The 12,710-nt window shown below is 39.6% G+C and overlaps 4 protein-coding genes across 4 annotated transcripts; 2 read left to right on the top strand and 2 right to left on the bottom strand.

Moving 5' to 3' along the window:
- The first annotated feature begins 213 nt into the window (after window positions 1–213).
- Window positions 214–3,149, top strand: EXT-LIKE (hydroxyproline-rich glycoprotein family protein). The gene is made up of 6 exons (XM_008236929.2): window positions 214–457; window positions 562–662; window positions 1,344–1,453; window positions 1,663–1,738; window positions 1,896–2,036; window positions 2,115–3,149. The coding sequence occupies exons 1-6, from the start codon at window positions 364–366 to the stop codon at window positions 2,907–2,909; spliced, it is 1,317 nt and encodes a 438-aa protein (XP_008235151.2). The 5' UTR covers window positions 214–363; the 3' UTR covers window positions 2,910–3,149.
- A 749-nt stretch (window positions 3,150–3,898) lies between these two features.
- CP12-1 (CP12 domain-containing protein 1) lies at window positions 3,899–4,664 on the top strand. Its single transcript, XM_008236930.3, has one exon. The coding sequence runs from the start codon at window positions 3,986–3,988 to the stop codon at window positions 4,382–4,384; it is 399 nt and encodes a 132-aa protein (XP_008235152.2). The 5' UTR covers window positions 3,899–3,985; the 3' UTR covers window positions 4,385–4,664.
- Window positions 4,665–5,222: 558 nt separating this feature from the next.
- BZIP53 (basic region/leucine zipper motif 53) lies at window positions 5,223–6,020 on the bottom strand. Its single transcript, XM_008236931.2, has one exon. It carries the CDS (start codon window positions 5,870–5,872, stop codon window positions 5,444–5,446), a length of 429 nt encoding a protein of 142 aa, XP_008235153.3. The 5' UTR covers window positions 5,873–6,020; the 3' UTR covers window positions 5,223–5,443.
- Window positions 6,021–7,028: 1,008 nt separating this feature from the next.
- Window positions 7,029–10,384, bottom strand: LOC103334014 (uncharacterized). The gene is made up of 6 exons (XM_008236932.3): window positions 10,208–10,384; window positions 10,088–10,119; window positions 8,776–8,970; window positions 8,282–8,332; window positions 7,681–7,742; window positions 7,029–7,597 (listed from the first exon to the last, which is right to left on the bottom strand). The coding sequence occupies exons 1-6, from the start codon at window positions 10,288–10,290 to the stop codon at window positions 7,493–7,495; spliced, it is 528 nt and encodes a 175-aa protein (XP_008235154.1). The 5' UTR covers window positions 10,291–10,384; the 3' UTR covers window positions 7,029–7,492.
- Window positions 10,385–12,710: the final 2,326 nt, after the last annotated feature.

Raw genomic sequence — 12,710 nt, 5'->3', positions numbered from 1 at the left:
GAGCACTGTAGAGTGGTTTCTTCTCCCGTACGCGCGCCTTTTGCCTTTCGCCTTTCGCCCCATCACAACGCAGTATGGGATCCGCCCCCGCCCAAATGTAAGTGGACTCCACCTGAAGTTGGAATTCGGTGGGCCCTTCTTCATATTGATCCAGTGAGCTGGGCCGTACACTTCATGGCCCAATTCAATAGCTAACCTGTTTAATCGTGCTGGTTAAGTCTTGACGACGTCGTTGAATGATCGTCAGACGACGGTCAGACCCATTGCAGACTCTCTCTCTGCCTTGTACTCAAACACAAAGCTTTGCCTTGCCCAAATCCTCTCTCTCTCTCTCTCTCTCTCTCTGATCGAACAGAGGAAGCCATGGCGAGCGATAACGAGCCCGCGAAGCTCCTCTTGCCGTACCTCCAACGTGCCGATGAGTTGCAGAAACACGAGCCTCTCGTCGCGTATTACTGTAACTCTCTCTCTTGGCCCCAACTTTTTTTATGAGAACAAAATTACGAATTTTATATTTTGTGTCTAAGTTAATTTAATCTTCTGATTTTGTATTCAATTTAGGTCGATTGTACGCAATGGAGCGAGGGCTGAAGATCCCTCAGAACGAGCGTACCAAGACCACCAATTCCCTCCTTATTTCCCTCATGAAGCAGCTTGAAAAGGTCTTTTCTTTTTCACCGCTTCTTTATGACTTTTTATTTTGGAAGATGGGATTTTTAAAATTTTGTTTTATCAACTGGTTCTATTTGGTTTCTGACAAAACTGAGGAAAATAATTGTAAAATTTTAGCATGCTGCCATTGCCTGATACTGGGTACAAAAATCTTAATTGACTCTGATTTTTAGTTGCTCTAGTACTGAGGCTCAGTAGTACTGGTTGCCTAAGCTTGGTGTGCCAAATAAGTTTTTGGGATCCGTTTTGCAACTCATATGTTTCTGCTCCATGGAATGCCCGTATTTTTTTTTTCGAATACGTTTGCCTCAATAATGAAAAATGGTGATTTTTAAACAACAAGATCATGTCTTGCTACCATTTCATTGTTAAGCAGTTTCAGGGTTCCTATAATTATACCATATAATTGGAGGTTCATCCATGGAGGCTCTTAGGATTACTCTTTAGGGAGCAAAGATGATTACTTTTAGTGTGAAAATGCGAGTTAGATTTTTGATTCTTTAAGTTTGTGTTGGCCCTCAAATATCTCCCATTAGTAGTCTTGAATTGTAACCAAATAATTTATCGACCAGAAGACTTGTCCTGCTGCTGTTTTTGTGAAATTATATTATGATAAAATTCATAGATTTCTGTTCCCCATCTCAATGTCTATTGACACTTTTTCTCTTTAGGATAAGAAGTCACTGCAGTTGGGGCCAGAAGACAATCTGTATCTTGAGGGATTTGCCTTAAATGTTTTTGGGAAGGCAGACAAGCAAGATCGTGCTGGTCGAGCAGATTTGTAAGTCAGATTTTCCACTTTTTTGCATTTTCTTTGAAAAAAAGATTGAGACTTTGAGTTCTCATGTCCTTTATGAACAATCATTTTCACTCTCAGAGAATTTAACTTTTGAGATCTAAACCTCTAGGTTTCGTGAAATACAAATCTCCTGTGCTGTGAATTTGTCAGCTCATGTTTCTTGACGGGATTTTACATTTTCTTTGTTGCAGGAATACTGCAAAAACATTTTATGCTGCTAGCATTTTCTTTGAGATTATTAACCAGTTTGGCGTGCTTCAGCCTGATGTGAGTTTCTGATTATGTTTTGCAATGCCACTTGAAGTGTCATTTATCCTTTTCATTAAGATTAGACAACTCCATCTAGAATGATTTGTGATGTACATTTTTCTTTGGGGACGGTTGGATTTTGGGGGTGGCTTATATATTTATTATCTTTTTACAGCTTGAGCAGAAACAAAAGTATGCAGCTTGGAAAGCAGCAGATATAAGGAAAGCTTTGAAAGAAGGAAGGAAGCCTCAAGCAGGGCCCCCTGCTGGAGATGATGATCTTTCAGTTCCATCGAGTGGGATGAGTGGTTCATATGTATGGTTCTAAACTTAACACTAGTTTACTTTTGAGCTTGTTGTATGATATGATCTTTACCTATGTCTATCCTTGCAGGATCTTGGGCCAAGTGAAGCTGCAGTTACCAGTCCTGGACCACAATCTGATCCATCACCCCAGTTTTATGATGAAGTCAACAAGCAGCACTCTACAGACACTTTACCTCCTCAGTTTCATGATAATGCCAAAATCCAGCGTTCAGCTAGCCTTCAATCCTCACCTGAGTTCCATGATGAAGTCAATGGCCAGCATTCTGCTAACAATGTGCCACCACCTCGGTCTTACTCTACTTCTGGTTACTCTTCCCATGATTTCCTCCCACCTCCTCCAACAAATAGACCAGAAACTTCTGATTATTCTCAGCCATACCAGCAGCAACCCTACCCGCATGAACCCCAACAGCATTTGCCACATAACTATCCTTCTCATGAAAATAATTTCTCCTATCCTAATTTCCAATCTTATCCAAGTTTTACAGAAAGCAATATTCCAGCAGTCACATCCCACTATCCCTCTTACTATCAGGGCTCTGATCCTTCCTACTCTGCCCAGTCAGCTCCTTCCTACGCTGCCCAGTCAGCTCCTTCCTATTCTCTCCAGTCAGCTCCTTCAACTGCCCAATACCAGTCGAGCAACAGAAATGGGACTGTTCCAGAACCTGCTCCTACTCCTACTCCTGCAAAGACATACCAGTATGACAGTAGCTACCAGCCATCACCTGAGAAAATTGCCGAGGCACATAAGGCTGCCAGATTTGCAGTTGGGGCGTTGGCATTTGATGATGTGTCAGTTGCAGTAGATCACTTAATTAAATCACTTGAACTGTTGACGAATCCATCAGCTGGTCAGTGAGTTTCTCATTTCTAGGTGCTTGGAATTCCAGATGTTTGCCATAGTTTGTTTGCGTGAGTAATATGTAAATGTCACTGGATGGTGGATAAATGCACGGAAACGTTACTTTTAATCGTGATGCACGTATGGAAATGAAAACCGCGGATTTATGCTTCATATTCTCTTAAGCATGTAATTTGCTCATTAGACACGAGTTTGTATGTGGACTTACATGGATGAGTTGAAGTTGGTTTTCATTTATATCTTTGTGTAATTCAAGCTCGGCCTATGCGCATCTTACAATTTATAATTAATGAGCTGGGCTTCTTGTAGCCTTCGCACAAAGAGTACAAAAGTGATTGTTCAAGTACATATGGGTTCTCAGAATTTAATTAATTTTTGGAGTTGCATGGTACATAAGGTTTTGGGGCATGTGGAAACAACGTGTTAAACAAGAAATGCTTACGTACTGAAAAGCAGTGGTTGATATAAGAACTGAAAAGCAGTGGTTCCTCTAAGAATCTTTGTTAATAGTTTTCTTCTCCTGAATGATTCTAGCATTTTTATTTGGTTGGCTTAAACTAAAACTAGGTGCTCCTGAATAATTCTAGCATTTTTATTTGGTTGGCTTAAACTTAAACTAGGTGCTCTCTCTTCTTGACATTTAGCGAGAGGAGTTAACTGGATCATGGTGCTACACGCCTCTGAAGAATCAAATGAATAATTTGATACTTCATAGAATTGAAAGGTCCAAAATATCAAGCTCTCAACTCAAGTATCAACAAAATCACACATGCATACATACCCGTCGTTTTACTGTATGTATGTATGTACATATACAAACTTGAATAGTAATAGGAGGTCTTTTCTAAAAGTGCGATTTTTTTTCCTACTAAAATATCTCAAGTAGTTCCAACGTGGAAGTAGATGATTGGCTGTGATTCGATAAGAAGTGTGCGATCGTGAAACATTGCAGACTCCAATTATAACCCTCATGCTCGTTATCGCCCAAACCCAATCTCTCTATTGTTGTCAAGCAAGCCTACCACTTCAAACCAAAACCAAACCAGAAACAAGGAGAAGGAAGAGGAGGAGAAATGGCAACAGCAACTGTAGCTGGAGTGAACCTCTCAACCCCAAGAGTGTTGGCCAAAGCAACCGAGACACCAAAGGCTTTCCAGCCAGCATGGATCAGCAACCCCTGGAGAAGGTCGGGTAGCCAGCAGCTATTGGGCGGTGGGCGCATGACCATGATAAGGCCAGTGAGCGCAGCCCCAGATAAAATATCGGAGAAGGTGGCTGAAAGCATCAAGAGTGCAGAGGAGACTTGCTCAGACGACCCAGCAAGCGGGGAGTGCGTGGCAGCATGGGACGAGGTTGAGGAGCTGAGTGCTGCGGCCAGCCATGCCCGCGACAACAAGAAAACTTCCGACCCGTTGGAGACTTTCTGCAAGGACAACCCCGAAACAGACGAGTGCCGTACTTACGACAACTGAGTGGTCTCTCTCTCTCTCGCTCACTACTCAAGTGCCTTTGATTGAGGTTGTCGATTGTCAATTCTCAATCACTAGTCATGTTTTAGATTTCACAGTACTATGAATTTAGCGTTGCTTTATGTTAAAACTAAATGCAAGCTTAGCAGCTGCTGCTAATGCGTCATGATACGTTCCTCTTATTTCACATGATGATGATGATGATATCGTATAATCTTGCAACATAAATTGGTGATTATTATTAGCTTCCAAATATTATACAGAAGCTTTTCATTTTTATTTATTTATCTTCTATTTCATTCTTTAGTTAGTAGTTGAGGTTTTATTCAAGCGTGGATGATCTTATCAACTATCATTTCCTCTCAAGGCATATAATATTTGGTCACTTGAAAACAAGTCCAAGACGTGACTACAATCACGCGCAAAGTTTTGTGGTTATTCCAACTTTCTGTTGCTTAACGGGAAATTCATCACACCATATCCCGGAGGATTCAAAAAGATTCGCAGTATGAAAGCATTCAATTTTCAAAACCTAAAAGTATTTTATTAAGTTTAAATTTGAAGTGAGCTGTAATCCTTTTATTCAAAGAGGAGGGAGTCCTCGGTCCATGGGTTTGTTCTGATCCTTATGTCCCAGAACTCGACGAAGATTAACCATACAAATAGCCACCACGTGTTGTTGAATGAATATCTTGCCCCGAGTAACACGGCAATTTACAATCCAACCCAACCCGTTGGGATAACTACTTGGGAAATCTCAGTTATCTAACTAATATGCCAACATAATCAAAGCAAAACAATCAGTAGCCAATGGTAGCACGGAAGAAAAAGGAGAGACTCATACCAAACCCGCCAACCACAAACATTTCATTTATACAGAGAAAGATGAAACAAGCTTGTGCGAAGGGACTACTACAATTACTGGGACACCAAATCGAAACAACAAAGACGACTAACAAAAATCCAACAACGAAAATCCAAAGACCATCATCAAAATAACAAACACAAAAGACTTGTACAATGAACATATAACAAGAACAAGCTCAAGCTATTCAAAGACTGTCAGCCTAGAAACATGTCGGAAGAGGCCGGGATGAGCTGCGTTGGGTAGGAAACCTGCCACGGCCTCAGCAGCGGATCAGGTATCTCAGGGATGTCCACAGCAAGGCCGCTAACCTCTTCGAAGATCTGGAGCACCGAGTTCAACGACTGCAAACGATCGGTGAGCTCCATTACTTGAGCCCTCATCACGTTGTTCCTAGACTCTATCTCAGCGTAGCCCCGCTCCTTCACTTCGATTCCCTGCTGAAGTTGATTGTTTGACATCTCCAGTCGGGTGATTTCGCTCGTCAAATCATCCATTTGCTTCTGCTTCTTCATCCGCGATCGCCTCGCCGATTCGCGATTCGACAACATCCTCTTCCTCTTCTTCTCGTCCACCGTTGCGGACCCATCTGATCCCGAGCTTGATTGCTGCTGAACCGAAGACATTCTTCTTTTCTTTTTCTTTCGGGTGTTTCAACCCAAGAATTAGGAATGAGTGTTTGTGAAGAAAAAAATTAAAACTAATTGAATTAGGGTTTCTACAATTGGGGCAACAACAAAAAAATTGGGATTGCAATTGGAAACAAAGACAACGATTTGACTCGATTAATTCATGAGAAAACGTAGAACCAGTAGAGGAACACAACCGAGAACGAGTGGATCAGACGAACACGACGCATGAGTGTCATAGAAACATTAGACTCATTGATGTAGAACCCAGAATTTCCAGGCCCCAAATCAGGTCGACATCCAAAGGATTGAAACAGATTTCAAGAAACTAAAACCTCAAGAAGACAAAGGAACCAAAATTGACCTCAGATCTAGACAGAGAGGTTTTGGAATCAAAGAAATATTAGGGAGTAAAGTCCAGAAAAAGAAAGTGAAAAGGAAAGCAAGAGAAAAAATGCAACAGACTTATCCGAAACGGAGAAATTAAGGCGAAATGAGACGGAAGGTGAAAGAAGATTCAGAAGGTTGTGGAACGGGGATTTTATAGAAAGTGGGGGGAGAGGGGTAGGTGGGTTTAGGGAATAATAAAATGACATTTTTGTATTATTTGTCTAATTGCTGGACTAAATTGCTAATTTCGTGTGTCATGGCTGGCGTCAATGGTGAAGGAAGACAGCTAATCAACGTTTGCCACTTCAACCATTGTACCGCCAAATAAAAGGAATATTCTTTTATCCACTTTTGTCCATTTCTTTCCACTGTTTCATTTTTCCTTTTCTTTTTCCATAATTTAATTAGTCAGAAGTGGGAAGCAGCAAAGCCTTACATTCAAAAGGTCCAGTGAAATTTGGGGTGTCCAAGTCCCGTGTTGTTTCTGCTTAGTCTAGAAGTTCTAGGCTTTTAGCCCTCCTTGTTACCAAAAAACAAAAAAAGATCAGTGAAATTTGTAACCTTCGAAGGAATTAATTTCTTACATAGATCAATGTAATGTTACTTTCCTTCTCGATGTAAGAAGGGGTTCGAAGTTTAAATCTCAATTTGATTATTAAAAAAAATGATGCATACATACAATTCTTTGATTTTCATCCCAATAAAAGATTGAAATAGCATAAATAGTTGGCCACATAAAAATATATAAAAATAGAGAAGCAAATTAAAAAAACGAAATTGAAATATAGTGTAAATTACTGGCCAAAGAATGATGGTATGTAAATTTTGTGGTTTCGTTGTGGGGAACTGATCCTCTATATTTTGTACCGCAGATGAGTGGCACGTCTATAATAGCATGACAGTAAAACAAATAAACACACACAAACACCAAAGCAAATGAACACTCTCGCACAGACACGCCCAGGAGACGGACAGAACCACTTATGTATGCATACACAAACCGCATCATTTGTAAGCGTCACATGCCAGACGCAGAAACATCCATGTTTTTGTCCGATAAATCCAACGTGGGCTAAATTTGATGGACATTGTTGAGTTTCAGAGAACAAATGCAACAGCTACTAACACCGGCTGAAAGAAATACAACAAGCTACTACCAACCATGGAATCCTGCTCAAAGTTTGCTTTCATATCCTGATGAATATCTTGAGCTATGCGGATTAATTTCTAGGTTCTAAAATTGGCAGGGGAAATGTTCTTTAAGCGGCGAAGTTCACTCAAGAAATCCATTGATGAACCAGGAGACCCAGCACCGCCTGTCGAAGCCATTAACTAAAGATAGCCAATCCAAACATCAAATCCTGAGAGACAGACAGAGACAGACACGGAGAAAAAGGGAGAGATTCCATACTCACCTGATGAGGAAGTTGGAACTGACCCCATGCTGCTCCGCCTCCTGTGTGCATAACTGGTCTTTCTGAAAAATAAAAACTACAAGTAAACAAACCAGCCAAAATATCGTGAAACTCGCGTTTGCGATGCATGAATGAGACATCATACATGCTGATTTTAGATCTATTATTAGCACATGCTTAAATGAGGTTTGTTTCAAGACCCTTATTCCTTCAATCCAATTCTTCTCTTTCTGCCCCAGGTTTGGTTTCGACTCCTTTGAATCCTTCCCACTCTTAACACCCAAAGTTCTAAACTGAACACTCTGAAGAAGGTGGTAGGTAACAATAAGACATTTTTAACAGAAGTTTAAACCCTAATAAGCCTCCTTTGAAGCTTGTGCTCTGAACCACCAAAGAATTATTCACCCTCAGGCTCAGCCATCTTCAATATACAGTACTAAACCTGATATATTTCCTTCAGTTATCACAAAAATTTGCAAAAGAACTTTATGTCATTGAATAAACTACATCATACATGCATCAATTTGGACATCTTAATAACTTGAATGTCTTTAATTTCATGCAGAGTATGCTATAAATCCCTAAAATAACCAAACCTGACCTGATAAATCTACAGATGGATCATTGAAGCAATGCATTGCAGCAGCCCAGCCTGTGTTTTCAAACGTTAAAATTTGCATTGCGTCAAAGTATGCAATTATTATCATCCAACTCTAAACTCATACAAGTAATCACCAAAAAAGGGCTTGGTTGGAAACATTCTTTTCATCTTTTACTTATGACAGCATAGCTGGAGATAAAGATACAAACATGACCAGAGAAAACTTGTGCAAGAATTTGGATATACAACCTAAAGCCTTTACATTTTCAAACTTTGTTCCAAATAAACTGGTGAGTCACCTCAAAAATTTAACATCTGAGCCTGCTTAGTAGCAAGGACACTTTAATTTCGGAATTTCTTATTATAAAAAGACCAACAATAAGAAAGGAGGATGTCAGTGTGGGTATCATAGCTTATTATCCATTTAATTTAATTTCTAATCATCATGTTGAAATAGCTTGCATCAGCCTTTTCAAGCAACTGTTGACACATACGATTATTTAAGAGCTGGAAAGCCGCACTGCTGCTACACCCCTCTAGAGCTAGTAACCCTGGACGAGAGTTCTCATTCAGAAGACTGCTGCTACTTGCATCCCCATGATCCATACCAGATAAACTTCTTGAAGAAGAAATTTGATTCCTCTCCAAATCACTCCCGCCTTGAGGATTGTTAGTTCGATCAAACCGATCTGAAACAGTAACTTATACCTATATTAGTTATATATACCATGGAAATATCACAATTTCCTTGGTCATTCAATCTCTGGTAAACAAAAGAATAAATAGATATGTACAAATAAATCAAAACAGACAGCCAACAGCCTCTAAGCCTAATGGCACCTAATAACAAGGGTGGAGTGAGGGCAAGTCTGGGGTTTAGTATGGTGCACCTGTAATTTACTTAGCAAAACAACAGAATTAAAACAGGTTTTCAACTTAATGATGAATCAGTTAGGATAACTTGCACTTGGTGATGATATGCATATGCACAGGTATAACAATGAAACAGGTAAAATGTACCAAGTATCTTCATTGGATGTTAACACGATAGGATCAAACATATGACCACACACAAAAAAGGGGATTAAAGATAAGGCCACATGCCACTGGGGTGCGGTTGGGAAAGGGTAAGGATCAACATTTGTAATCAAGATATTATGTAATGACACAAAAACTAGAAGTCATGGAAACTAATGATTTCCTAATAAAAGTAGCGTTAGAGTAAGGATCAACACTGCTCCCTGTCAATGTCTGTTTGTAATAGTGCTGAATGAAAGGCAAGACATTCCATGGTTCCTAACGACATAGTTTTGTTGGGAACTTCTAAAGAAGTACCCCTCACAAGACTCGAAACATGAAGAATGCATAAGAATCAAAGGGTTCAAGAATGAGGGGAACTATAGCAGAATATATGGAGTGCAAATTCAACAGAGACATATGATTAACAACTCATGAGCAAGGATCACTCGAACAAATCGCTTCTGATATTTAGGATCAGTGATGCAAAATGACCAAAACAAAAAAACGAAGTAACGACTACATAAAAAGGATGGAAGAAGACAATTTAGTAAGTGTCATAACATGGTACGCTCATAGTATATAATTATGCTAAATGTGAGAAGGGGTTGAGAAACAAATTGAGGATCATTGTTGCCACAAAAGTATGCTTTGGCAGCTGGATCATCGTAACAAGGAGAATTCAGACTTCTATATCAAAAGGAAATTGAGGCTTCCGACATGAGGACTTCAAATCAAAGTGAAACACAAGGAGAACGGAGAATTAGACACACACACACACAAAATTACCTGCGGACTTGCGTCTGTTAAGAGGACGATTCCTGCAATGCAGTCCAACAAATTTAATTGTATAACAAATTATTTTTGAAAGAAAATGAGACAAAAGTAGTCTAATGGAAGAACGAATACCTCTGACTAGGAGGAGCATAGCGCTTCACGTTTGCCGGTGGATCTGCTGCGGCTGCTGCCGCTGATGTCGGATTTTCCAGCATCCGTGGGTCAGTGTGATGACTCTTACCCAACCCACCTTAAACAAAGAAGTGCTCAAAAGCTCAAGCTGCTCAACAATGAGAGATGGGATATTTCTGATGTTTATATATTTTTCTTGTACAGTTTTTTTTTTTTTTTCCTTCAAGTCGTATTTTTGGCTTTGGGTCCGATTCGCTGAACCTGACTTTTCCTTTTCTTTTCTTTTTTTTTAAATAAAAACGATTATGCGAATTACAATTTGCTACCATGAGGTTTACTCATATAACGGAGTCATTTATATGGTTTTAATTTTTACAAAGATGCCCCTGAATTTTCGAATTTGTAATCCAAGACAGTCAGCAACTCCGTCAATTCTTCTGGATGACATGGTAATCGTGGAACTCATGCGTGTTCATCTTTCATCATCATATGTGTAGTGATCATGTGGTCATCGAGGGTGTTAGTCAAAATTGATAGCATATTGGATTGAGCTTTTGATTGAAGACGCATATAACTCTCTAAAGTATTGCCTATATATCAAATTTGTTGATGCTCAGCATACACTGAGTCCATTCGTCCAATAAAAGCACAATATGTGGGTCTCGTACAACGCACTGAAATAAACTGTTCTTCATCGACCTCGGCCTCTGAGTTTTCCTAGGAAGATCGAAAGGATATAAACTAGCCACATTGATGACAAGACTCCCTCTGACCGTCAACCCGACGCGCCTCATGAAACATGCCCATATCCCTTTGAAAGCCAGGTGTAAATTGTCCGGGTCTCCACCCCACCAGATGGGACTACAACTATGTGCAACAGGCTATTATGATCACGTCTGCCCCTATTTAAAATGTAAGAGGGTCTTCATGAGCAGAGGATGTGGACGAACCCTGACCACCTATCCTCTGACATTTGATGTGACACAAATAGTTCAGCTCCAAGGAGAGGTGGTCGGCTTGTAATTTAATTCATTTTTTGTTCTCACTTTGTCATATTCAATCCCCTTCTCTCCAAAAAAAAACCCCTTTTTCCTTGGAGACCTCTTTGATATAATTGTATTACCTTCATGTTAACTATTTGAATATTTGTAGTTCAAACAAAATTCATACATGAATTAAGGATGATTCAAAACTCATGCGAATTTCTATAAACCCTACAAATTAATCTCATTTTTAATTAATCTCTTAATTTTGTGTGTTAAATGTTTACATGGCAAAAGTGAGTTCCTAATTGTGTGCTTATATGGGCTTTTTTTAAAAGAACACTACATAAATAAGTCTCTCAGGGCATGTTTGTTACATCGTGCAAGCTTGGACTGGCTTGGCTAAAGTTTTATCTCATGTTTGTTTCACCCTGTTCTAATTTTAAGTGGGATTAACTAATACTGGGCCCACCAAAAACACCTCCTTACGTGTTCTTAGTGAACCCGTGCGGAGATGAGGACTAACGTCCCGACGACCCAAGCAACTAGCAACCACACCCAATCGCCCTACAACCAATGACCCACCAAGCAGCCCACAACCACCATCCCCAACCACCAAATATGACCACCCGCCACGACTACACAGCCACCAGCCACAGCCACCCAAGGAGGAGACGATATAATAGAAAAGGAAGAGGAGAGAACAGAAAATTTTGAATAGAAGAGGAAGAGAAGAGAACGGAAAATTTTCTAAAAACAAAATAGAAAATAGGAGAGAAAATGGAGAATAAGAGATGAGAGAAATGTTTCGAAAAAAATAGAGAAGAAGAAGGAAAATGGAGAGAAAATTTTAGAAAAAAACAGGGAAGATGGGAGAAAATTTTTGAAAATAGAAGAAAAGTAGACAAAAGAGGAGAGAAAATGGAGAAGAATAAGATAAAAAAGATGTAGAGGGGAAAAAGAAAGATATGTACAAAGGGTCGTCCAAAAATGAAAAAACGAGATGCAAAGAGGAAGAAAGAGATGGAGAGAGAAGAAAAGTAAAAAAAAATATAAAAAAAAATTAATAGTCATAGTCCAATCAAACATACACCAAACGTTGTACATGTGTTATCTAGCTTATGTCATGCTAAGCCAATCCAAGATAGTACCAATACTTAATCCAGTCCATGACAGTCCCCCGTACCAAACGACCCCTCACATCAGTTGCCTCAATAGAATTAGTTTATATGAATATAGGAACAAACTCAACATATACAACAAACATAATCCCTCTATAAATTACCTATAAATTTGTAGTTTATATGGGAACCACACATGAGCTTTGCACAGTTAAATTCCCTATAAAAGTTCCAATATCATTACGAACCACTATACATATTATATTGCATAGACACCCTATTAAGCCCAAGTGTTGAAGTGTCGAACACTTGGGCACTCCTCGAATACCCTTGTTCAACAGTCAACGCTGTGTCCACGATTAAGACACTCTCCGAACATGGTTCAATTCATACTCAAGG

Source organism: Prunus mume, linkage group LG6, assembly GCF_029339155.1.
Source record: "Prunus mume cultivar Tortuosa linkage group LG6, ASM2933915v1, whole genome shotgun sequence".
Lineage (NCBI taxonomy): Eukaryota > Viridiplantae > Streptophyta > Magnoliopsida > Rosales > Rosaceae > Prunus > Prunus mume.
This window is presented reverse-complemented; position numbering and strand designations above follow the sequence as displayed.